The sequence below is a fragment of the Ambystoma mexicanum genome, chromosome 5p (genome assembly GCF_040938575.1).
Source record: "Ambystoma mexicanum isolate Mex_15411 chromosome 5p, UKY_AmexF1_1, whole genome shotgun sequence".
Lineage (NCBI taxonomy): Eukaryota > Metazoa > Chordata > Amphibia > Caudata > Ambystomatidae > Ambystoma > Ambystoma mexicanum.
In genome coordinates, this window is record NC_090930.1 from 854533247 (window position 1) to 854558337 (window position 25091).

The following is a 25091-nucleotide window of genomic DNA, read 5'->3' on the forward strand; positions in this document are numbered from 1 at the left end:
GTTGTTGTGGGCAAATGTAACCATAGTGCATATTGTTGTTCATTACATTTAATGTGACACGATGATTGGCCCGCATGCCCAGACATCCCTAATTTAAAATTAATGGTAGTTGTGCATTAGGATTTTTAAAACGTGATATATTGTGTATTGCGATAGAATCCTTGTTGGATCTACAGTAGAACTAAGAGCATTAAGGCATATGCACAGTACAAGTAAGATGGCTTTGATCGATATAATGCCTAATGCTGAGCTGGAAATAATGCTAATATTGGCCTGGTTGGTCCCCATTTATGAAGCAATTGCAAAATGGAAATGTGGACACATAATATTGTGATACAACTTGGTTTGATTGAATTATAAATGTGAAATGATGATGGTTGGTCAGCATATATGATCTAACAGCATGTTTGTGTCTATTGAAAGCGTGACCACTATAGCTATTAAGATGGCGCCTTTATTCACACTGCATGTACACAGGAGCTATGTGTATGGAAAGGGAAGAAGAGCTAAGTGTGTATATGTGTTCCCCTTTCTACAATTATTTGCAATTCTGATGAAGCCCGGTTTGGGTGTCGGTCCTTCCACTAATAAAGCTATTATTGCAAATATCTGATGCTCTGGAGCAGTTTTTTGTGGAGTCCTGCTGAAGGGTTTACCCTTCAGGATTACTGCTGTATCTTTTTATGTGCATGAGTAACTAGGTGCAAAGAAATAATTATTACAAAAGCATTTCTGTTTTGCAGTTAAAACATATTGTTACCCACTCATAAAATACTTCCTTTGCTAATTGGACTTACATTGTAACTCCCTAAACAATAATTTTACTCCCAACTTTAAAGCATAGGGAGTAAAATCCTCGAATTCCAAATCGTATCTAGTGCACTGGCCATGTCACAGTGTGATGGGTCACAAACATTATCACTTTGCTTGTAGTTAAGTTCTATAGATTGGTGGGACGTGTGTTGTGTCTTTTGAATTTGAGCTGCATAAACAGAGTTTCTCCAATTTTATCTGCACCTGATTTGGGATTTTTCAGGGAAGTATAGTGGATGCGTGTAATCTAATAGTTTACGAGCAATGTCCAATTGGGAGATTACTGGGAATCTCAAATGAGTATTTTATTTGGAATAGTAAACATTCTGGGATGTTAATGTAAACGGCACACTTTCAGGGAACTTATTGAGAATGCCAATCTTACTGGGAGTTTCAAACTGGCGGTTTGCTGAAAATGTCAAACTGGTAGTTCAGCTGCAGAAAGAGATTTCTTGGACGCAAGAAAGGACGAGAGCGTCATGAAATATGTAGGGATTTCAAAACCTTCTTTTCCTGCCTAGTGTTAAAGGGCTTTACTTTAAATACATTGTTTAAGGGCACTGCGATAAGGACTCTCAGTATGGCGCACTATGAGCCTGATTCATGGAATATTTTGCACGGTGCAAAGTTGTTTTCACTGGTGCAAAGTGACTTTGCACTGCCAACAAACACCCTAGTTCATGGAACAGTGCAACGTGTCTTTTTACCGGGCAAAGTCGGCGCATAGTCCTTTTTGCAGTTCAAAATGACTTTGCCCAGCAAAAAGACACTTCACACTGTTCCAGGCATCAGGCCGTTTGTTGGCAGCGCAACGTGACTTTGCGCCAATGAAAAGTATTTTGCACCATGTAAAATATTCCATGAATCGGGCCCTCTATGTTTGTGGTGTTCTTGTTTCTTGTTGGCGCACAGCACTGAAGGCATTTTTCTCCTGGACATGGTGGCTTGGGTATTCATTGTCGGGATTTCTTCTGGGTGCTTACCATCTTACCACGTGGTTCCATCATTGACATATTACTGATGTTGATTGGGCCGCTAGGTCCTGGATTGTGTGTGCTGTTTCACTTCTGCATGGGGTGGGGGGGGGGTATATCCAGATTTTTGTTTTCTGATTTCCCAGGTGAAATTCTTTTTAAATAGCACGTGGAAGTTTGGTATATTTATATTACATTTTTTTTAAATACGCATTTTATTCTTTAACATTGCTGTGCACCATCAGCTTAGTACTTGGGAAACACTTATTTTAGCTTAAAACAAATGTCAAACTGGGAGCCTAAGAATGTGAAACGTACTGAGAGTTTACTTTGAAATGCATGCTTACAAGAAACGTCAAGCTGGAGTTCCCTGGCAATGCCACGCTTACTTTGAGTGTCATGATGGGCGCTCTAATCAAGTCCCTTGACTTGCTCTGGAGACGTAGTGGTATGATCAAGGGGCCCAGGTTCCTCCCCAAGCTAGCGGGTGGGATGGGCAGGATCACTGGCCACCCCCACAGAGTCCCTGACATTTGGCTGGGGTTTCTTACATTGGGCACTCTGGACCACCTGCCCCAGATATCTTTAGAAACGCCTATAGGTAACCAGAATGTTGAAACCTGGGTCCTGTATTTGCTTACCTGACAGAGTGTCAAACTGTGAGCTTACTGTGAATGTCAAGCACACAGGGAAAGTCAAACTGTGAGCTTACTGTGAATGTCAAGCGCACTGGGAAAGTCAAACTGTGAGCTTACTGTGAATGTCAAGCACACAGGGAAAGTCAAACTGTGAGCTTACTGTGAATGTCAAGCGCACTGGGAAAGTCAAACTGTGAGCTTACTGTGAATGTCAAGCACACAGGGAAAGTCAAACTGTGAGCTTACTGTGAATGTCAAGCACACAGGGAAAGTCAAACTGTGAGCTTACTGTGAATGTCAGGTGCACTGGGAAAGTCAAACTGTGAGCTTACTGTGAATGTCAAGCGCAGTGGGAAAGCCAAACTGGGAGCTTCCTGAGAAGGAAAAGCATACTGGGAAAGTAAAACTGCAAGCTTATTGAGAAGGTCAAGCTTACCCGGGAATGCTAAACTGGGAATTTACTGGGAATGTGCATCTCACTGGAAATGGCAAAATAGGATCGTCTTGGAATAGCAAGCTACTGGGAGTGTCAACCTGCGAGCTGACTGAGAATGCCAAGCTTACTGGGGATGCCAAACTCAAAGCTCACTGTGAATGTCAAGCACACTGTGAAAGTCAAACTGTGAGCTTACTGTGAATGTCAAGCGCACTGGGATAGTCAAACTGTAAGCTTACTGTGAATGTCAAGCGCACTGGGAAAGTCAAACTATGAGCTTACTATGAATGTAACTTCTCCATTCCCCGCCATGAAGCCTTCTCCACCTCCCATTCTCTCTCCTTCCCTCAAATCTTCCCTATGATCCTCTCTCTGCCCTCCCCTTTCCCCTTTCCCTCCCTCATTTTCACCCTTATATCCCTTCTGTTTCCCTCCTCCTTCCCTTCCACACCCCAACCCACTTCCCTCACAGATGAATTGCTCTAATACTGTTTTATTGGTTTGATTCATGATTGTAAATTGCTTCTACTGTTATAATGTTCTATGCATTATGTTGTTATAATGTAAAGCGCTTTGGATTAAAGCGCTATATAAACACAATAAATACAAATACAAATACAATTACAAATGTCAAGCACACTGGTAAAGCCAAACTGGGCTGAGAAGGTCAAGCATACTGGAAAAGTCAAACTGCGAGCTTACTGAGAAGGACAAGCTTACTGAGGAATGCTAAACTGGGAACTTACTGGGAATGTGCATATTACTGGAAATGCCAAAATAGGATCGTCTTGGAATATCAAGCTACTGGGAATGTCAACCTGTGAGCTTACTGAGAATACCAAGCTTACTACCAAACTCAGAGCTCACTGCGAATGTCCTGGCATGAAATAACCAGATATATCATGGCATTAAATGTCGCAACATGACATTGTATGTATGACATGTAACGTGACGTGTCAAGACATATAATATGACAAATGTTGAGATGACATCATGGCAGCATGATATGACACACTATGTGATGATATGCTACTATGTTGTGCAGTGTACAAACCTGACTATCCGGGTTGTCAACACAATGTACAGGTGTACTCTGATATTAGCAATGGCACAACGAAAGGATCAGCTACTGCTGGCACACATGACACATTTGACTTGCTTTACTTCCAGGACTAGTGCAAAGCGCAAATGCTGTAATTGCATCAGGGCTAATACAATCCATATATGTTAATTATGTAAGGGCTATAGTTAGCAACACAGGCACAATGACCCAAACAGTGCGGTTATGGCCCTTGCTAAAAATAAAAATCTGATGGTGTTTTTAACAGTGCAAATCCTGGCACTGCACCATTGCAATATGCAGCCATATATTACTAAAACTACAACCAGTGCAAATCCATTGACGTCTCCAGCATTAAGATTAGCACCAAGTGGGCAATTGCTCCAGTAATACAACAAATATTGGAAATTGTGTGCAAAGTGGACATAATATAACCTAGCTGGGATGTGACAAGTGAGTACACTGAAGTTTACCAGGATGTGCTAGCTTGCCATAATGCAAATTGCAAAGGATGTTCAATCTCGGTTCAAGTATACTTACCGGAAAAGGAGAGCATCATATTCATTCATCAAAATATGTGTTACCTCATAGTGGCATTCACTAAATACCATCTGTGAAGCTGAAATAGCCTGAGCTTTTTCTATTTTTAATGATGAAATTATGCAGGTAATTCCGTTTCTGAAAGTGAGATCTTCTAATCAGATCCCCCTTCTATAATGTTACATCCCCAAAAGAATAATGCATAAATGTACTTTCCTATGACTGCCTCCTGACATCAGCGGCAACAGTGATTTAGTAGCAAGTGGCAGGTTCAAAGGTCACATGTGAATTTATGAACACAGCTGTGGGGATTTAAAGTTTCAACAGGAAGAGGTGACCTTTTAACCTTTTACCCCTCTGATTCAAAATATTATAATTGTTTACCCTAGTAGCCTGGTGGTCGTTATTAAAATATAAATATAAGTCATGTTGGTTCTGGCATGTGGATACTGATATTACACAAATATAAAGCCACACGAATTGGGTGTCACATTAATGTCAGCTTGGTGAGCACTGACTGATGCATGACAGGGCTTGGTGTCTATACGCTTGCTGGCCTGTTGTACTACAACACGTGGGACCCAGTCCAGGCCATTTCTTATTTGATGCCCCTGAGGACAGTCAACACCTTCCTTCAGGGAACAGTAACCCTGCCAAGTAATCTTTCTGGGAACCAGTGCTTCAAATACAGTCCTGCCATGACAATGGCCCTCTCACACCAGTGTGCTGATTTGCTGATAAATGGTATCCTTTTGAAGGAAGAAGACAGAGGAAGGGGCTGATGTAGAGTAGACCATAGGAAAGATTCAGACAACAGAGGGTATCACCATCTTGTACTTGCTGGGGCTCTCCAAACTTCCTGACTCCTCCCCACTCCCTGCAGACAAGCCACTCTGGGTTTGACATCAGCAGGCAAATTACACCTGTTGCAGCAGCCTGGTTTGGGCCCTTGTCAAGCTTGCTCTGGACCAATCTACTGTAACATTTTGCCTATATAAGGGGGTAGGGGGTAGCCCTCTCAGCTGTTTTGGCTGTGTACTTCAAGACAAGAAGGTTTCACCCATACCTCTGTTGGGGTACAGTCTATTCCAAAGTCCTCTGCCTTAGAGGTGGTGACGGAAGATTCCAAGGAAGGAGACAGATACTATCCCTACATATCCCAAGGGCACATTTGGTGTGAAACTGTTTATGTCGACAAGGGCTTCTGTGGCAGAGGGACTGATACTCAGTATCCTTCTACTGGGTGTAACAGAACTCCTGCAAGTGTAATCTACAAGCCTTGTTGGTTTTATAGGGTGGTAGAAAGAAAGGTCTGACTTTCAACTGGTTCTCAAATCAACCTAAACACCAAGAAAGTGATCCTTGGTTCTCCCTTCATCTCTGCCTATACTTCAGTTTGGTCACCTTTGTTGCTGCCCAATCTCCTGCAAGAGAATCACAAGAGTCATCTTCAAACTCGACGCTTAACTGCCTCCCCATCTCTAATCTCTGCTCAATGTCAGTGCTGATTCTGAAGCTCCACTGCCTATGCATCTGAGACACACCCAGACTTCTAGCATCCCCAAATCGATACCATCTGCCTGATTACCAACTTGTTCATGCTCCAAGCCGTCGCTGCTTAAGTACCCAATGCCATGTTGAGCCAGCCAATCATGTACCCCACTGAAATACAGTCTATGCTTCTCTGCTTCTTTGAGCACTGCCGTGTCAACATCATCTGTTGTCCAAAGTGTCTTCGATCGCAAACCACCGTTGCTGCTGCAGAACAGCACTGCTTCTTTTGAAATTTGTTGTCTCTGCTTCTCCATTTGACCCCAGCGCAGTTCCAAAATCATCCATAGACCCGGTTTGATGCTGAAAAACCTGGCCCGATGCTGTTGAATCCGAAAGACAAGAAAATAAGGTATTTGAAGAGGCCTTGTCCTCATAGACTGGCTTCAGGGACTCTAGTGGCTTTTAAGCCCCCCTGCTCTACATTTCTGGTGACATATTCATAAACATTGACTTTTTTCTTCTAAAAGCTTTGCATAACTATACCTCTCTACAAACCCAGAGTGCCCCTCTATATCACAGTCTGCATTCGGGCAACAGTAGTGTATGATTAGTTGTGTGCATTTCTGTTTGTTTTATTAAAGATCTTATTTTTGTAGAAGCTTGGTTGGGCATTCTTACATTTTGATAACCTGTACTATTGTTTGTGTGACATCTCTGGCAGCTCACACACCTCTTGAAGTGGAGCATGAGGGACCTACCCTCGACCCAAGTTACCAGGTAAGGCGAAGGTGGTAAACATGTCGGGCTGTGCCTGTTTCACCTTTATGTTTGGGACCTCTGTGGGTTTACTGGTAGTGTGTGGCTAAGTAGATACTTTAATAAAGAAGAGGGTTTGCATCTACTTGTCCAATACCAGCATGCCATAGATATATCATCCACCAACAGATATTGTTAAGTGAAGGGGTTCATGAGCATGGCGAGGAAACACATTCAAACTAGTTGCCCAACTTACACACAACTCTTTTGTAATTCTTTGGCATTAGGTTATCCAAACCATGTAGCTTAATCATTAAAAGTTTCATTTTGTGGGACCACCCTTTTGAGTGGGCATTAAAAATGTATTGTATTACTGGGGGCTAAGGACTGCTACTATGTCTTTGGTATGAGCGGTTAAATTGGGTGCATTCCACGCTTCCGAGGCCTCTGGTTTCGAACCGAAGGCAGAAGATGCCCCAAACTGGCAGACAGCTGAGGTGTATCTCACCGGCAGACGTCCAGCAGGACTGCCCGCCAATTATCTGGTTCGCCAATTGACCATATGTAATAAGGAACGTGGCACATATTTATGTGTCATGCATTTACAAATGGTGAAGTACTGAAATAATAATAATGTATTTCTTATATGGCGCTACGCAGCCGTAGGCCTCAGAGCTCTGAAAAAACAGAAGACATTACTATCCCACAGAGTTGTGGGCAATTTATGACCTTGGAAAGATGAAAGACTGTGTTGACCCTGTCCGGATGGGAACCTGCCACAGCAGGCTGTGCACAGATATCAGGGGCGAGCGCTTAGCTTACTGTGCTATCTGATCGGTATACACGTCAATATTCATTGATGATGTTACATCATAGGGTCACTGATGTCCTATATGTTATCCTGTGTGTTCATATATGGAAGCCAGTGATGGGAGATGCTAATCCACATATGAGCCCACTCGCCAAATTGGGTGGTTGCAGGATTAGACAGGTGTTGCTGGCACAGCGGAAGGATGACACCATTGCTCAGGTTTTCACTTAAGCATCTCAGTCTTCACAGTTTTTCCGGTGCCCCTCTCCCACACTGTTGTCCCCACCCAACCCTACAGTAGACAGGGTTGGTTAAGGATATGAGCTAATTAGGATTTATTTCTACTCTATTTTGACAGTTTTTAGCTGGTCCACTTGGATATTGTGTTCCCTTTACTTTGCATTAGGGTGGCCAGCTTTACGAAAGGGTTTTGCCAGACACTTTAAGGGACAGGTGCATCAGGAGAAGTCAGGAAAGCACACAGTTCTGTAAAGCTTTATGTGCGCTCTCCTTTCCCCCAATCTCCACTATTTTGGTAATTTTAGTGAAAAATGGCATTTTAACACATGCGCAACACACGCAAAATTCCCAAAAGCCCACTAAGCATACAGGTCACTGACCTGTTTGTTTTCACACGAGGCCCTATGTAGCAAAAGACATGGCAGCTCTGCTAATTTGCATATATAGTGACATCATCAGAAGTGACCTCAAATAAAAGGACACTACAGGGGACATCATCCATTTTTGACACTCAGGGACATCATGGGGAATACAAAAAGTTAACATGAGTAAGCCAAGAGAGTAATAACTTTGTAGTATGACGTACATGAATGGTCAATATTATTATATATGGAGTAACTCTATAGTCAACCACACACAGGGATTTTTTAATAGCAAAATGTGCAAACTGAACTGCTTCCAAGGACTCAGACAAGACACAGGAAGATTTAAGAATATGACCAGGATCAGACAGTTTGGTTGAGAGCTGAAGCTGTTATTTGCACCCAGTCTACTGTTTAATCACAAGGCTGCGATTCCCAGCTTTGCTTCATATAAATATTTTTAACATGTTGGATTTCATGAGCTTTAATACTACTTTGTTTTGTAACATACATTAAAAAGTACACAATTTATATATAACCTAACCTGACAATAGATACATGTAAATAGAAACATGTTGAGCAAAGGTTATACGATTTTTGCTTTATTTTCCCTATTCTGAATGAAAGATTGCAGTGTCATTATGGAAAGTCTTGTGAGCCTAATCACGTGTTTTGGGTTTAAAAACGTTAGTAATTATTTCACACAGCATGCAGCATTACGCACACCTCCCCTATATTATCTCCACCATTCACATCTCTCAAGGGACACAAGACCCCTGCTCAAAGACCCAGTAACTGCTTTGTCTGGGTCATCAAACTTTAATCACACAGATTGCAATGCTCTGCAGACACAGAGTGGGGTGTTAAGAAGCTGATTCACAGACCCGGGGGGGGACCTATCACATGAAAGTGTCACCTCCGAGCACTGGGAATTCGTTGATCCTGTGGGAAAACAAGGAAAAGTCAGGACTTTCCCTGTCCCGGACAGGGTGCGCGTGGGATGCTACTCATAAAATTGGGACAATCCCACAAATTGCGAGATGGTTGGCCACTCTACTTTGTACCTGGGTGTGGGATCGGGATTGATAGGGCCCGTACAGGTGCCCTCCCAGTGCATTACACCACTTACACCAGTCCATTAGGACTACAGTTGCAAACAGGGGTGGTCTCACACCTAGGTGGACACAATGTTCCCCCTTTTAGTTGGCACAACCCCGAGGTCCCCAACAAGTTTCATTGTGGACCCCACTCCTGCCTTGTTATGGCATTTCTGAGGGCTAACAACAGGCAGCCTCTTTTGGCTTCAGATATCTAATCGCCCTATTAGATCATAACTTAGAAGAAGCATTTCCTGCTTGCCTTTTGCCCAATCTCAGTATTTCTCCAATTAGGAATTAACAGGAACTCTTAGGCCTGAGGGACTAAAATGGGAGATTTCTGCTCTGCACAGTAAGGCCTCTGCTCATGCATTTTGCTTCTAGTCCCATTTTTTCTCAAGTGTTCTGGTTGACCTTGCATGTGCAGAAGAGCTCATAAAGCAGCTATTACTGCCAAGTCGTCCTGCAAATATGTGCGCGTTACATACAGCAGTGCATAAAGCACGCGCTGCAGAGATAAACATTTTGAAAAGGCATGAATACCTTCTGGATGTAGCCGCTATCATCAGTGCAGTATTTTTTATTCTCCCATCAAGATGTCTCTTCACGGCATTAGTTATCCTGAGGGCATTCATTGTTAGGCCTGCTTCTGTGGAGACAAACAATCCCTGGTATGTGAACTGGTATGTGGAGGTCTAACAATCATGTATGACAAACAACCACCATCTCCTATGATTAACATAACCATAATAAGTCATTGAGGTTTCTATCCATCTAATTTTCTCTAAATGTACATATTTGTCTCTGATAAAAAAAATAATGCCCTTTATCTATATGTGTGCTGCCCAAGAATGGCCTTTCTCTGCTTCAAGTTCCTTTACAGGACACACCTCCCTATACTATATATTTAATTTATTTATATATCTACAGAACTCATCATCCTGGGCACCACCTCTAACCTCAAAAAACTAGGCCACAAATCCACCTCCTTTATGATCAACTGCAACTCTATTAAAGTTGCCAAAGAGGTAAAAACCTTAGGCTTTTACCTCGATTCCACTCTCACATTCACCAAACAAGTAAACTCCATCACTGCATATACATGCAAACTCATCAGAGGTGGCAAACCATTTTTATCTAAGAATAGTTGCATTATCCTTGCTAGAGCCCTCATCCTGTCCAAATTGGACTATTGTAACTCCCTCTACATTGGGTCCAATACGTACATTACTAGAAGAATTCAAACACTTCAAAATAATGCCCTTAGAGCTGCGCTTGGCGTTGCAAGGAGAGAGCACATCTCTGAGATCAGAAGACAAAACGACTGGCTTTCCACCAGTGACAAAATCTGGCTGAAAACTGACATGCTTACCTACAAATGTCTGAATACTGCTGCCCCTTGTTACCTCAGTGAGAGATTCTACAGAAAATCCTTGATTAGTCCTACTAGAACAGCTAACACTAACTGCCTTACTGTCCCAAGATTTAAGCTATCCAAGGTTGGAGGCAGCAGCTTTCCTGTTAAAGCTGCTCAGCTCTGGAACTCCTTGCCCCCATCCCTATGAGCGGATCAACCATTCACGAACTTCAGACAGAATCTCATAAACTGGCTTAAAGTTTATAACCAGTAAGACCCTTGTCACCTACCATATTGTATTGTAAACAGATTTCTGCGTGCCTTTATCAAACTGCCTGTATAATGTTTTTCTTGTATTTTCTACTCGCTCTACGAGATATTATGTAACTGTATTTCTTGAGTTCTTGATCTGTATATATGCCATGTGTAACCTAAGCTGCAAGTCTTTTTGTAAGCTCTGCGCCATGATACCTTTTGGATCTGGCGTGCAATATAAATAAATAAACAAACAGCAAGGGGCAGTGCTCTTTTGATCACGAAAGAACGTACAATAGACAAGAAATCAGATTTGAAGGGAAACAGTGAGCTTCTTACAATGCGGTGAGTTCAAGTGGCATTCTGACCAGCTTGTGGAGGGGTGTAAATGGAACAGTCACTGTGGACAATACATGGGTGGACATGCATAGATTAAGGGCATTTTTAAGGTAGGCGGTATGGCCAGCTGTGTTAGGGATGTGACCACCATGGAGGAAGTGCTAGAGTAATTGAGGGACAGAGGCAGGTAAGAGGCGAGGGAAAAAGGTTAGGTAGAAGGCAGATGAGAAGTAGGTTAAGAGGGTAGCTCAGAAGCGTGGAGGTAGGCTTTTAGTTTTGTTTTGACCAAATTGTTGTGGACTGTTTCTGGGATGTCTGGTGGAATAGAATTCCATGTAAGTGGAGAAAGAATAGAGAAACAGCGGAAGCGAGAGGAAGCACAGGAAGGGTGCTCACTAGAGATCTCCAGGCACCGGTAATGATAAGCTGCAAGACAACCTCTCATTCTTTATCATGCATGACTGTGTTGGGGCGGGCCCCTAATCACCTTTTGCACCTTAAAACACATTGGGCCTCATTACACGGATGGCGGTAGGGGATTACTGGTACCGGTAAGGGTATGGGTACTGGTAATCCCTTACCGCCTTACTACGAGGTCCCTTTGCGGGTTCCTACCTTAACGGCTGGTTTTACCAGCCGTTAAGGACGGGACCCGCAAAGGGACCTTGGAGGTAATTACGGTACCGCAATTTGCGGTGCTGTAATTACCGCCTTCCCCATTCCCATTACGCCCTATGGGGGAAGAAATGGGAATGGGGAATTACCGCCCCCGCACACCTTGGAATGGGGTCGTAATTCCGCCATTCACCATGGCGGACTCAGTAAAATACCGGCGGCAACCATAGCACTAATAGTGCCATGGTTACCGCCTTCCGTGTAATGAGGCCCATTGTGTATAGGCGCATTTTAAAAACCCAATAAATAAATAAAAATAAATTAACCCAAAGCGGGCCCTTCACTTAAGGAACAAGTGCAGGTTTGTACGTAAAGCAATTTTATTGCACAATTGTCCGGCGAGGAGCTATATGACACATTATATACATTTTTCCAACAGTTAAAACACTCCCACATATTTTATTACAATCTACCCCCCACATGTGATTAGACAAAACCTCTACAAAAAATCCCATCTTTTTCCAATTTTTCCATTCTCATTGGCCACTTGTTATCTTAATTACCATCTTGAGATCATATTTATAACACACCCCTTCTTGGGATTTGTCCGTGGTAGGTTATGACATCATCACACAGTAAAGCATTTGTTGTACAAACATAATTCATTACTAGTAACAACTGGCCTGAGCCTGTTAACTTTAATTGTAATTGCACATGGTTTGCATTGATACTCTGGGCAACATGAGGAAAGCAGAATAAACAGGTTCTCGTTGAACTGATGATAACCATCTCATACACCCTGACTTTCTGGCTCCATTGAAACATTCTAATCTAAATAACTGCCGTTTCATCATGCACTGCACATCTGAGAATACAATTATAACTCTTGGGCTTCAATATCTTTAGTCTCTAGTTTTACTTCACCCCATATTTATTGCTGGTCAAAACAATTGGCCAGGTCCTTCTTGCGAAACTTCAATGCCCTTAACGAGATTACATCTGTCTCCTGTGGAACTACCAAACCATAAACACTGTGTGCTGTTCAACGGTGATCATCTGTTTGTTCCTTGCCCAGCCCTCAATCCTACAGATCTAGTTTTTCCCAGTCACCTGAAATCACAAACCTTTGGCTGCAAAGTCTACATGAATTCATAAAAACCATTGACCTACAGATTTATAAATTCCCTTTGTATATTCCTCATTGTGCATTCATGTTTATTAAATATCATCTCTCCTTTACAGTTGGTTCTTCAGGGTAGGGCCCATCTTTGCATACGCATTAAAAACTCCTGTCTCTCAGTTTCTAAGTATTTCGTAGCACACAGTGTGTGATTTGCGTTTATATTTTATTTGGTGATTTTGGCATTTCCTCTTTCTACATGTGTGCAAATCTAACATGTATCAACTTTAAACAGAAAGTAACACTGGAAGCAACATATACCATTCACAATTAACTACACTGGATACATTTGAAATTGCAACATTGCGACGATTTTCCCTGCACCCCCAGTTACAAATATGTTGCATGCAAAATGAACCCCTCTTCATCATGGGGACCTTTCCTGACCATCCCAGCATCTGTGATGGCGAGCTGAACAGCATTTTCTTTTCATTGTTCTTAAGACCCACCTTTTTCACATTTTCAGGACTTTGTGTATCAGCGATGACACCGCTTGTATAAATATGTATTGAACATATTCCGCTGCTTTAGTAGGAAGGTGCGCGCTTTTCAGAGGTGAAGTCGTGTTTGCATGGATCACTGATATCATCAGCAGTGTCATTTGTGATGTCACGTGGGATATCATGCTGGATGGTACTAGCAATTTATTTTGGGAGAACTAGGGTTGCAAGGCTGATGAATGGATGAATTCACTTTCTGCTCTTATACTGAAATCGTAATCACTTCCCATGAACTGTGCTCAGTGAATTTTAAATGTTTTATATTATTATCCTCCAATGTCTTTGGAAAGCTTTACCACACATAAACTGAATATTATTCTAAGAATGTTTATTTTTTGAGTAACACAATTTGACATTGATACATACATTTCCTTTAGAGTATTATCATGCATCCTGTTAGTATTTAATCAATCAATGTAGCACATATTTTATGAAGTATGGAACATTACAGGAGGAGGGTGTGACTTTGTAGGGTGCTCATTATCAGCATTGCCTCCTAGCACCTCCAGAGCCAAGATCAGTGATTCGAAGTAGACATCCTGGAATAATGGAGATATCATACCATCCAACATCCCACAACAGGAAGATATTTGAGCAGGAACAGGGAGGACGTATTTTTCATAGGAGGAAAGTAAATTTTAAGGAGGGGAAAGTTAAAAAATGTAAACTATCAAGAGTGTGGGATACAAGTCTTAGGCGTCTACCTCAACAGTGAGATGAACTGGCCAGTATGGATACCTGTAAAAGCAACTAAACCCAAGTATAAAAGCTAACCAGAATTTGTTAGTTTTACATCATTTCATCGACCAAAATCACTGGGCCTCATTAAGAGTTTGGTGGGATCCCGTGGTAAATCTGCCAGGCTACCACCAAATGGTACTACCGTTCCCACCACTTGGTCTGCCGGTATTGCTGGCAGATTACACATGGTGGGAAGGGTTGTTAATCCCCACCCATGGAGTCACATAGGACTAAATGGGGGGATTGCCTGTAATACTGGCACTGTTAATACTGGTGCTGATAATACCAGCTGTTTTGTGCCTGTGGGGTGTCTGACTTACCTCCAGCTCTTTGATGGAGGTAAATCAGGCCCCCCACTGGCAAACTTGTAATTTGCCTGTGTGGAAATGTGCCGGTAAACGTTATTACTGGCATGTTATTTCTGCACCAGCAAACCTATAATGTGCCCCACTGAGTGGTAATTTACTTCATTGTAGTTACTTCAAGCTATTTTTTCTTTTTTCCTTTTATTGGGGAGTGCCCATTACTCAAAACCACCCCCACCAACTCAGCTATCGTTAATCACCCCCTACACCCTGTATCCCACAACAAGTACCTAACTATTTTGCTTCCTCGAAGTAACTCCCACAAAGTAATTCACCACTCAGTAGTTTATCTCTATGAAACAATGGTACATGTAACAAATCCCCACAAAATATAAAATAGAATGAGACTGGGCAAACAAAGAATGAGTGGACACACGAAACTTAATATGGGAGCACATGCTTCAAGTGTGCCCTTCCCCGGAGAGAGGTGGGATATCTTCCAGTGAAGAAACCATAAGGAGATTAATTGAGACCTCCTAACCGTGCGAGAGTGGAGATCCCCTTACAGAAGCTAGTGAGTTTGTGCTGGTAAAATGACTATGTCCATTCATACCAATGGGCAACAGTGCTAAGTAGCGTTGCACAGATCAAAGGTAGTGAAGAGGAAGCAGGGCAATGAATACATGGTGCTCATGGTCTGCTTGATCTACTGCCAGCAGAACATGGAGGAACCAGTGAGGGTGAGAGAATGTGTGGTCCAGCCCTTGCTTGGTAGAACTTGATTGGCAGAGTGGAATGCCCAGACACCATCCGAGGTGGGTGTTGGGAGCAGGCGGACCGGGATTGATAGTCTCAATTCACATTAGAATGATTGACCAAATAATTTGCTGATTGTGGGAAAAAGGTTGCGCGTTGGAGTTGTGCACATGATGGCGGCAGCCTTTCCTCCCCTGCAGACAATAATTAGCAGCCAGCGGTTGTGGGTTGGCTACTGAGAAAGCTTAGAACTCGGAGGCTTTATCAGCTTATGTAACCTGTCAATCTTCATGTCTCTAAGCCGACTCCTCCCAAAATGTTGTTACACATCTGTCCCCTGGTCTTTTTAAAAAATCAAATAAACGTACCTAGTTATGGTCGACGATCTCTTCCTTTATAGTTCGGCAGCTTTCAGTGACATAGTTGCCTCCTTGCTGTAAACTGCCTGCAATTTGAATAACGTACATTTTTTTTCTCATGGCAGACATAACTTTTTGTCATCCTGGTGAAACACGATTCTTAAAAATAAAAAAGTGTCTGCATTCCAAGGGTACTAACAGCGAAGCAGCATTGTTAAAGGTTGTCCATCAAATAATCAAATGAGAAATGTCTGAGGGAGAAAAAAATAAAAGTTATTTGAATCAAAATGACTTTCGGTTTTACTTACCTTTTGTTGGCACACCTCTCTGTGTGCCGCCAACTCCCTTTCTCCCTGCGATGCCTGTTCCCTTCACTTCCATGGATGGAAACCGGCACCGCAGGGTCCTTTTTTTATCCTAGACTTTATTGTATTTGGTGTGGTGTTCACCCCTGCAGTCCCTGATGCCATTATAGCAAACAAGGGTGCAGGGGACACCCCCTCCCAACCCTCTCGCCTCTTGTTCGCTATAATGGCACGGAAAGGTATATTTGTTTGACATTTTGAGCAGTTTGAACATTTGCGAACGGCTGAAATTCGAACAAAAATACCATTGATTTTTTAAGGCCCTCACTTTGTTGGTCCTGTTACATTGGCCATAATTACCCTCCGAAGTGATTCCTTGCCCTCTCCCTAAAACAATGCAAACATATTAATACAAGTCCTGAGCCCATGGATCTACAAATGAGAAATGTAAAAGCAAACATGAGAGAAAGGAAAAGGCAAGAAGCTCCCCAAAATCTTATGCATCAAATCGTAACTAGAATCATGGCCATTGGAGGTCTCCATAAAACAATACAATGAAATGAGGCTAACCTAAATATGAGCAGTTAGATTAGAAAGCATATTTATCCACGTAATAACATTAGAAAGCGTTGGACTCCTCACGACAGAGACAGGGAAGATGAGTGATTGGATAATTAATTTGTCTATTCAGCAGGATATTTCTCAGGATTAGATTAGGAAAGAATAAACCTTGAATTTGGTGCAGAAAATCACATTGGATGCTGAGTTTAAGCCCTGGTTTGCCTCCTCTGTAGTATTACAATAAATGTTTCTGCATGTATACAGCAACTGTACAGACCAAGCCAAGGCGAAATTACCCTTTAATTTGTATGTACAGAAATAGCAATTCGGGCACTTTGTGTTTTGAAATGAGTCCTTACGTTTGATTAATTTGTGTTGACATTACTTGCTATTTTCATCCGGTGTACTCATACAGATTAAATACGTATTATTTTACCATGAACTAGTAGCCGTTTAGTCCTGAAATGAATTGATGCATGCAGAATCTCTCACTGCTTTCGTGTGTGTTTGTGGCCATAGATGGGTTGGAAATGTTCTCATTTCTCACCTGCAATCTTCATTACACTGAGTCCTACTCTTCCTTTCAACGCACCATAATACTTGAGGGTGACCCACCACTAGAAAAACAAGCACTGCTCTGCCTAATTGTCTACTTACTACCCTTTGGGGTGGGCAAAAGAATTGTCATCCTCCAGAACACATACCGTATCCGATCCCCAAAACGTGTATCCTGGTTCTGGGCAAAATGACACACCTTTTGAGATGGGCGGTGGGAAGCAGGGCTTTGATGAGGCGGAGTAGGATGCATGACGATGAAGGGTATCGTTAAGTAATCAAGGCATTAGCACTTCACCTTTCTTCCTGTGACAGTCCGAATTCCTCATTACTATAGCCAGCAGTACCATTAGCCATTACCATTACCCATGTGTCCTTGAGAAAAGAAGACCCCATTATTAAAGAAACACAGTGGCCAAGAATGCATTTCCAAAAGAGAGTGAAGAACAGCTCAGGTGTAACTTAAAGCGTGAAAGCCAAGATATCCAGAGTAGCACAGATTTATTCTCTACAGATTTTAACAATCGGCAAACCATTGAATTCATCCAAGGAGGCCACAATCTCTCTCGCGGCACTGCATTGAACACCAGCAGGAAGAACCTTCTCCTCCTTCCCACAAGCCATAGAGGCAGGAAATCAGATCCAAGACACAGGATTGGGGATGAAGACCTCTTTCTCTCTTTCTCTTGTGACCAGGACCATAGGATGGCAACAGAGAATCAGCCATCTGGAAAGGGACTGTACAATCCACGTACATCTGAACGGCTCTACCCATATAGAAGGAATGTGCCTCATCCCCAACCTCCAGGGCACTATCCCCATGGCAGACAGTCAATCACATCTTTTTCTAGAGGCTGCTGGATCCCCAGAACCATTTGCATCAGATCGTCTTTTGTCCACTTCCTTGGGAGGACCCCTGAAATCAGGAGGGACAATTCAACGGGATATGGTTCTTTGAGCAAATCCTACAGCCAAGCATCTTAAAATGGCTGACCACTACTGTGAGGCTAAAACCTGAATCCTGCCTCCCATTCCTAGTGAAAACTTTGGGGGACTGGGCAGACATGTACCCCCCTCATTAGTGTAGACAGCAGAGTGAAGAGAGAGGTAGCAGACATTGTGCAGTGTCCACAATGTAGATTGCACAGCGCAGGGAAAATGTGGCTGCTGCAAGGATTCCCGTTAGCAATGATTGAGGTCTACTTGGTCGAAAAATATTTAACTTTTTCACATTTTACCGAATTTGAATTGCTCGTTTTTTGGTCGAAAAGAAAATGTGCTCCTACCTGCACGGCATGATGACGTGTCTGAGAACCCGTCCGCACTTCACAATAAGATCTCTGCTTGTCGGACAGTTCGGAACTACATTTTCTACTGATCTAGGAACTTTCATCTTCAGAATTTTCCTTGCACTGCGCCAACACCTATTCTTACTCATTATCCATTAACAATCTAGTACACAGTACATACTTTTAGCAAAACTGCTATTTTTCTTAAAATGGCATCAGCTAATGCCATGCCTCCTCCCCAAGAGCCACCACCACTGCTGTAATCAAGGAGCATGAGAAACAGTGCCCCCTAACTTAGAAATAACACACACGCAACATTTTCCCTTGTCCACCTACCCCTCCATATTAGTGTTTGGTTGCTCTTCCCTCATTTCCCTCCCCACCTTTCGTTTTCAGCTCTCACGGCCAAAATCATACATCCAAAAACAACAAACGACATATTCCTTTGGGAACCACCTTTCACAGTTAAAAAATAGAACTAAAAAAAAACAATGTATGGACTCCATCTACTTTATATTTCTCAGTAAAGTACATAGACTAAATAAGATTTTCTAACATTTCCATTTACATTTTGTGTTATGCTAATGGGAATATTGTGGCGTTCATCCTCCATTCCAGGGACTGGATTGGTGGATACCGGCCCAGCAGCCCGAGTTATCAGCCCAAGCGAAGCGAGGGTGGATAACAAAGTCTCTGGACCATTATCTCCCCATTCCAGCCCCTGAAATGGGGGATGAAGGCCATTAGCACCCCAGGTTCCCAAAGCGGTGCTAAAAAAGAGGATTTTTCTTCCTACACCGGGATGCCTCCGGCGTCCCAGTGTAGGAAGGAAAATCCTTTTCCAAGATGTCCACCATAGAAAGGGAAGGCGAGGGTTCCATAAAGGCCCCTCTTCGCTTTCCATTTCAGCCTGCAGAAGGCAAAAAGAGAACCCTATGACCATGTTACCACAAGCACATTTTTCTTCCCTTTCAGATCTATCCTAATTTTGAATAACTTTACCACAAAGCCAGTCCCAGGTGGACATGGCCACTTGAATCCTATGTTCTGTCCCTTGTGGTCATGGCCAGTAGCAGATTGTCTGGATCATGACCTTATTCCATGACCCGGACAATCTGGCCACTGCCCACGGCCACAGGCTACCCCTCAGTCACTAAAGGTATACAGCTATTTTTTGTAGCTACATTATGACACTTGGCAAAAAATAAAACACTGGCACATTTGCAGAACCGTGCGTGTAGGTCCTTGCCAATGCTCCTTACGCAAGTTCGCTAGAAATCCACCCATGTTTTATTTTTTCAAAAGTGTCAAATGTATGCCCATACAATCATCACATAACCTAGCTCCCACTTGACAAAATCTATTCAGACTTTACGAAAACATCTATATCTAGATCTGTAATCGTTTTGCCAACCTTTGTGTAGATTTGTTGTAGATCCCTCTTGACAGAATCCCACCAAACTTCGCAAAAACATGTATATTTAGATCTATTATCAGTTTGTCAAATGTAGTGTAGATTCGTCAAATGGCACCTCATTTATAAACCTTTACATTATTTTGGGACCCCCCTCTAATTTTGCCCCCTCTTCACAAAATCCCACCAAACGTCGCAAAAACAATCATATCTAAATATATGATCAATTTCCCAAATTAAGTGTAGATTTGTCAAATGGCACCTCATTAATAAGCCTTTACATTATTTTGGGCCCCCCCCTCTAATTTTGCCCCCTCATGACAGAATCCCACCAATCTTTGCATACTCACTCAGATTCAGGTCAGGAATATACATGCAAAATTTCATGCAGTTCCGTTAAGTGGCGCCAAAGTTATAAGCCATCCAAGAACTGCATTTCACCAACCCTGTAATGCTGAGGTGTCCGCAAACTTTCACAGGACTGTTTGAGAACATCCAAACTGTTTGTGGACTTTCGTGGCATAAAACAGCCTTTTTTTGCTTCTTGCAGCCATATCCCATCCCATCCTCATCACCCCTCACCTCCCCAGAGATTATTCCATAAATTTGACAACTGCAATGTTGTGTTTTTTAACATGTTTTTACCGCGATGTCCGCAGACAGCGGCGAAGCCCGTGAATCCAAGATGGCGGGCGTTTCCAAAAATCTGACGCACTTCACGCTCTTCACCATCCAATCAGTGAACATGTTGCATGTCCGCGGACATGATGTAAGCCTATTAGCCAATCAAAATACTGTCCGCAGCCCGAACAGGGAAGTGTGTCCGCGGACCTAACATAGATATCACTAATTTTTTGTGACCTACTTTTTTGTCATTTTAAAAAAAACTACTGTACAGATTTTCACCAAATTTGCTAAAGCATGCTTTCGGGACCAAGCCACTGCTCCTGCTCCAAATTTGGTGAAAATCTGTCCAGCAGTTTGGGCTGTAGGCGTGACCAAAGTGTTTTCCCCATTCAGTCTATGGGAAAAAAAGACATTTTGGGACCCCCTATAACTTTGCCCACCCTGAACTAAACCTCACCAAACTTTGCAAAAAATTCAGAGTGGGCTATATACTTTTTTTGCAAAGTTTGGTGAGGATTCGTCCAGGGAGAGCGGAGTTATAAGCCGCCCAAAAAGTGCTCTTCCTATGGAAACAGCAACTTAGCCATAACTACACAGCCACTAATGTGGCTGTGTAATATATATATATATATATCTGACATCTGACTGACATCTTTTTCTCTACCTGTGGTGTCCCCCAGGGATCTAACCTCTCTCCCTGGCTGTTCAACCAGTATCTGGCACTTCTCGCCCACCGCATCGCTGCTCTCTGCCCCAACTTTCAGTGCTATGCGGACGATACCCAGCTCATTTTCAGGCTACCCTCGGCCTCCTCTTCTCCTTCCCTCATCTCTGACTGTCTTTCTGCTATCCAGGAATGGTGTGTCGCCAACGACCTCTGCCTTAATGCCAGTAAGACTGAGATTCTACTCATCGGCACTCCCACTCCCTCCTTCCCTGCAGCTCTCTGACCGGCCTCTCTGGGCCCTCTTCCAGCTCCTACCTGCATGGCAAAAAACCTCGGGGTCATCTTCGACTCCACACTCTCCTTCTCTCCTCACATATCCGACGTCTCTAAGAAGTCACACTACCAGCTACACCTCCTCAGAGGTATCCTTCCTTTCCTCTCCTTCCCCCAGAAGCTCGCTGTCTCTAGAAGCTCGCTGTCTCTAGAGCCCTGGTTCTCTAGAAGCTGAACTACTGTAACAGCCTCTATCTAAATCTGCCCGCCTCTACTCTCCGCCCTTTGCAACTCATCCAGAACAGGACTGCGAGACTTGTCCTTGGCCTCAAGCCCAGGGACCGTATCTCTCCAGGACTTAAATCACTACACTGGCTCCCAGTGACTGCGAGGATCAAGATCAAAACCCTCTGCATTGTCCACAAGGCCGTCTGGGGCCTTGGGCTAAAATACCTTCAACTCTCTCTTCCTAAATATCTTCCTTCTCGAGCTCTTCGCTCATCCGCCTCCAACTCCCTCAGGGTCAGCCGCTTCTCCAAACAACGGGTTGGGGGCAGATCTCTCTCCGCTGCAGGGGCCTCCCTCTGGAACAGCCTTCCTGCCTCCCTGAAACTTGAGGAGAATCATCTCCGGTTCCGGAAGCACCTCAAAACCTTCCTCTTTGCCTCTGCTTTCCGCCCCCCTCTCCCCTGCTAATACTACGGAAACTGCACTGAATCTGCAATCTGCAACTTGGCCACTCACCGTTCTCGGTCCTTGGCCCAGCCCCTCTCCCCTGCACCGCCTCCCCGGCAACCCCTGCACTGCGGAAATGTGTCTGTATCCCTCCAGCCCCCCTTCCCAGCACTTGTCTGCCCTTACCCCGCACTTGCCACCAGCTGGCCCTTGTTATTTATCCTGTATGCTGTATGCTAATAACCCTGTACTGCACTTCCCCTCTCCCTTTCCCCCTTGCACTTCTCCCTTTCCCCTTTACCCTTGCATTTGCGCGATCTGAATGACACCTGGCCTTGTAGGATCGTTGTCTGTCTCCCCTTGTCTCCCCCCTGCCTCGTCGCGCCTTGAAACACTTGTGTATAGGCGCGTTACAAATGCCATATCATATCAGATATATATATATATATATATATATATATATATATATTTCATTAAATTTGATTGAATTTCGACCAAGAAAACGATCAAAAAATGTTAATCAAAAGTAAAAGGTCACATGGTTTTCGAGCAAGTAGGCGAATACCAAGATTCCACCTGTTTATTGCCACTGCCTTATAGAAGGCATCTAATGAACCAATGGATGATCCACCAAGCAGGGTAATACGGAGTCAACCTTCAAAGTAGCTATGATTTCTCTGGATCGTTTAATTCCTTCAACACAGTTTTCCTGATACTTTGTAATAATGGAAGGCCAGTAATTACCGAGGGCTGATATCTACTGCGTGGGGGGTTGAGTCGGAGAAAATGAGTGCCCTATAGACATCCAGTAATCTGGGGTTAGCTATGCTGCTACTTCATCAATGGGCTCTTTACATAAGTACAGACCAGACGTCTTGATATCTACAGTAGCCTCCTCCTTCAGCTGAGGGACCTGACCCAGAAGCAGACAAGGATGTTTTCTTCATAGAATGTCTTGTCGTTCACAGAATTAAGCATATCTCCGCCCAGCTTGCGAGATTGTTCTGCAGTGATTTCAAGAGGCTGTTATGTGGGAGCTGCTGGGGCATATACAGGAGCGGGAATCTCAGCTGGAACTGGAATCAGCATTGCCGAGGAAGGAGGAGAAGCGAATAGCCACCTTTTGTAGTGCTTGCTATAATTTTGTGCTTTTTTCTGCATCTTCTCTCGGGGGATCAAGCCCAATGGCTCTCCCGCTCGGAGGGAATACTTCTTGCGTTGATGTTTCTTCCCATTCATCTTAATCACAGGGCATTTACAAGTATAGGTATTTCGAAATAGCTGTTGTACTTCCAAAGCACAGCTATGGAGTACAGGTGGGCCCATTCTCACTGCTCCCACCCTCATGCCGATTCATCAGATGACCTCAGCGTTGCATGCAACCCCATCTGCCCTGTGCATCGCGTCCAAAGTAGAACCAGGTATTCAGCTAGGGACGGCGGGGAGAAGGTGGTGGATAGGATGGGGCTTCCGTAATCTTAATGAAACCCTACACCCACATTGGAGAATGTCTTATGGATCAGGTCTTTAAGATTTTGGGCAGATAAAGTCGACCCTACACACCAATCCTTGCTGAACCTTGTCTAATTCATCCTAAATCCTTTGGCTGCCCTTGGCTCCTATAAACACTCATCCGGAATGCATAGTTCCATTTGGCTCTTTTGACGTATATTTATATGTTCTGGGTTGTGGAGGTGGGGGGGGGAATCTGAGTTCCCCCCAAGTCCCAGGGACTGTGGCCTGAAGATTGTTTCTTGGCCACTGCAGTCTGTGCCCGAGAGGGAGTTGGCAGTCAGAGGTTAATCCCAGAACAGAAAAAGAAAGAAAAATGTCTGTATATATGTCGGGGACTCATACCACGCAGGCCTATCCTAGGAGCAAGAGAGCAATGCACATGGGGGTGCACTGAAGGGCGTGCGAGTAGGGAGCGAGACTAATACTTAACATGCACATGAGCACAGCAGTCTGGGGAGACAGAGTCAAAATAGGTACCTGTATCTAAGGGAGTAAAGCCAAAACTGGACATGCTCTACAAGGTGAGAGCACTGTGACGAGGAAGAGGCAGGAAGTGACATTGTTTTCCTTTATTGCTTTTTTTTCTGCATCACTTTCTCTGTTGAAGAACCTGCAGGTAGTTGAGTGATCCATTCTTTGAATATTCGCAAGGGCCTCTCGCTCCCAATGGCTGAACCCATGAAGCGATGCAGGTTTTCCTGAGTCACTGGTCATTTTGTAGTCTTTCTTGTTCAACTAGCTCATTCTGGCAAGGGGGAACACCTCATTTCACTGGGTCTAGTTGGAAGCAAGGCGGCCACAGTTGTCTTCGCTTGTCGTTACTAGACGTAGAAAGTAAGAAAAGAACTATCTATTTGGCCCAAGTCGCATTGGGGCGAAGAAGAAAGGGGACTGAGTGAGACAGTTATATACAGTAGAGGAGGGTGCCGGGTTCGCATTGATCCTCTGTGTCTGGGAAGGCGTGTGTAGTGGACTGATGAACATGGTCTGTGTCCACAGGGGGTGCGCTGGGAGACCATGCAGAGGACTGCTCGCCCAGCTCCAGATCACAGCTGCCTCCTCACCTGGCCTGTCGGCTGCGCGCGCCAGTCACGCCGAGTCTCTTACATGCCTCAAGTAAGTGGTTGATCTTGTTAACTCTTTGGTTTGGCATGCTATGGGACAGCTGTTGACCTAGCGAGACATCTGTGGACCTGATGCAGGTGCCTATCATTGATGACTGGCCAGTGGCTTGCTTTGGGCAGCTTTTGCTGGCCTTCCAAATGCCTATTCGGTTACTGTTTCCTATGTAATATTATCCTCACAAATGTTTGGGGTTATTTCATGTTTTTTCATATTCCCAAATGTACATTTTTTTGTGTGGTAATTATATATCTACTTATTATTGGTATGTTGTACACGTTTGAAATTGTTAAGTTATTACTTTTGCCTGTGTTCAGTTATTTTCTTTTATTTAGAGTGACTTGCAGCTGCATCATTTGACCAACCTTCCTTTTGTTTCCTAAAATTTTAACATGTATTACTTATTATGGAGTTCATTGAATTAACACTGAAGTCAAAGACATATCTGATGCGTGGGCAT

The 25091-nt window shown here is 43.5% G+C and overlaps 1 protein-coding gene across 4 annotated transcripts in view; it reads left to right on the forward strand.

The window, feature by feature from the left end:
• Nucleotides 1-25091, forward strand: part of POU6F2 (POU class 6 homeobox 2) — an 867009-nt gene that overhangs the window by 248275 nt on the left and 593643 nt on the right. For 3 of the 4 annotated variants that reach the window (XM_069613281.1, XM_069613283.1, XM_069613282.1), the window contains one exon: nt 24509-24625. The exons of the other annotated variant lie outside the window; for it this stretch is intronic. In XM_069613281.1, the coding sequence (XP_069469382.1) occupies nt 24509-24625 (117 nt within the window). The remainder of the gene's footprint in view (nt 1-24508; nt 24626-25091) is intronic. 4 annotated transcript variants of the gene reach the window in all.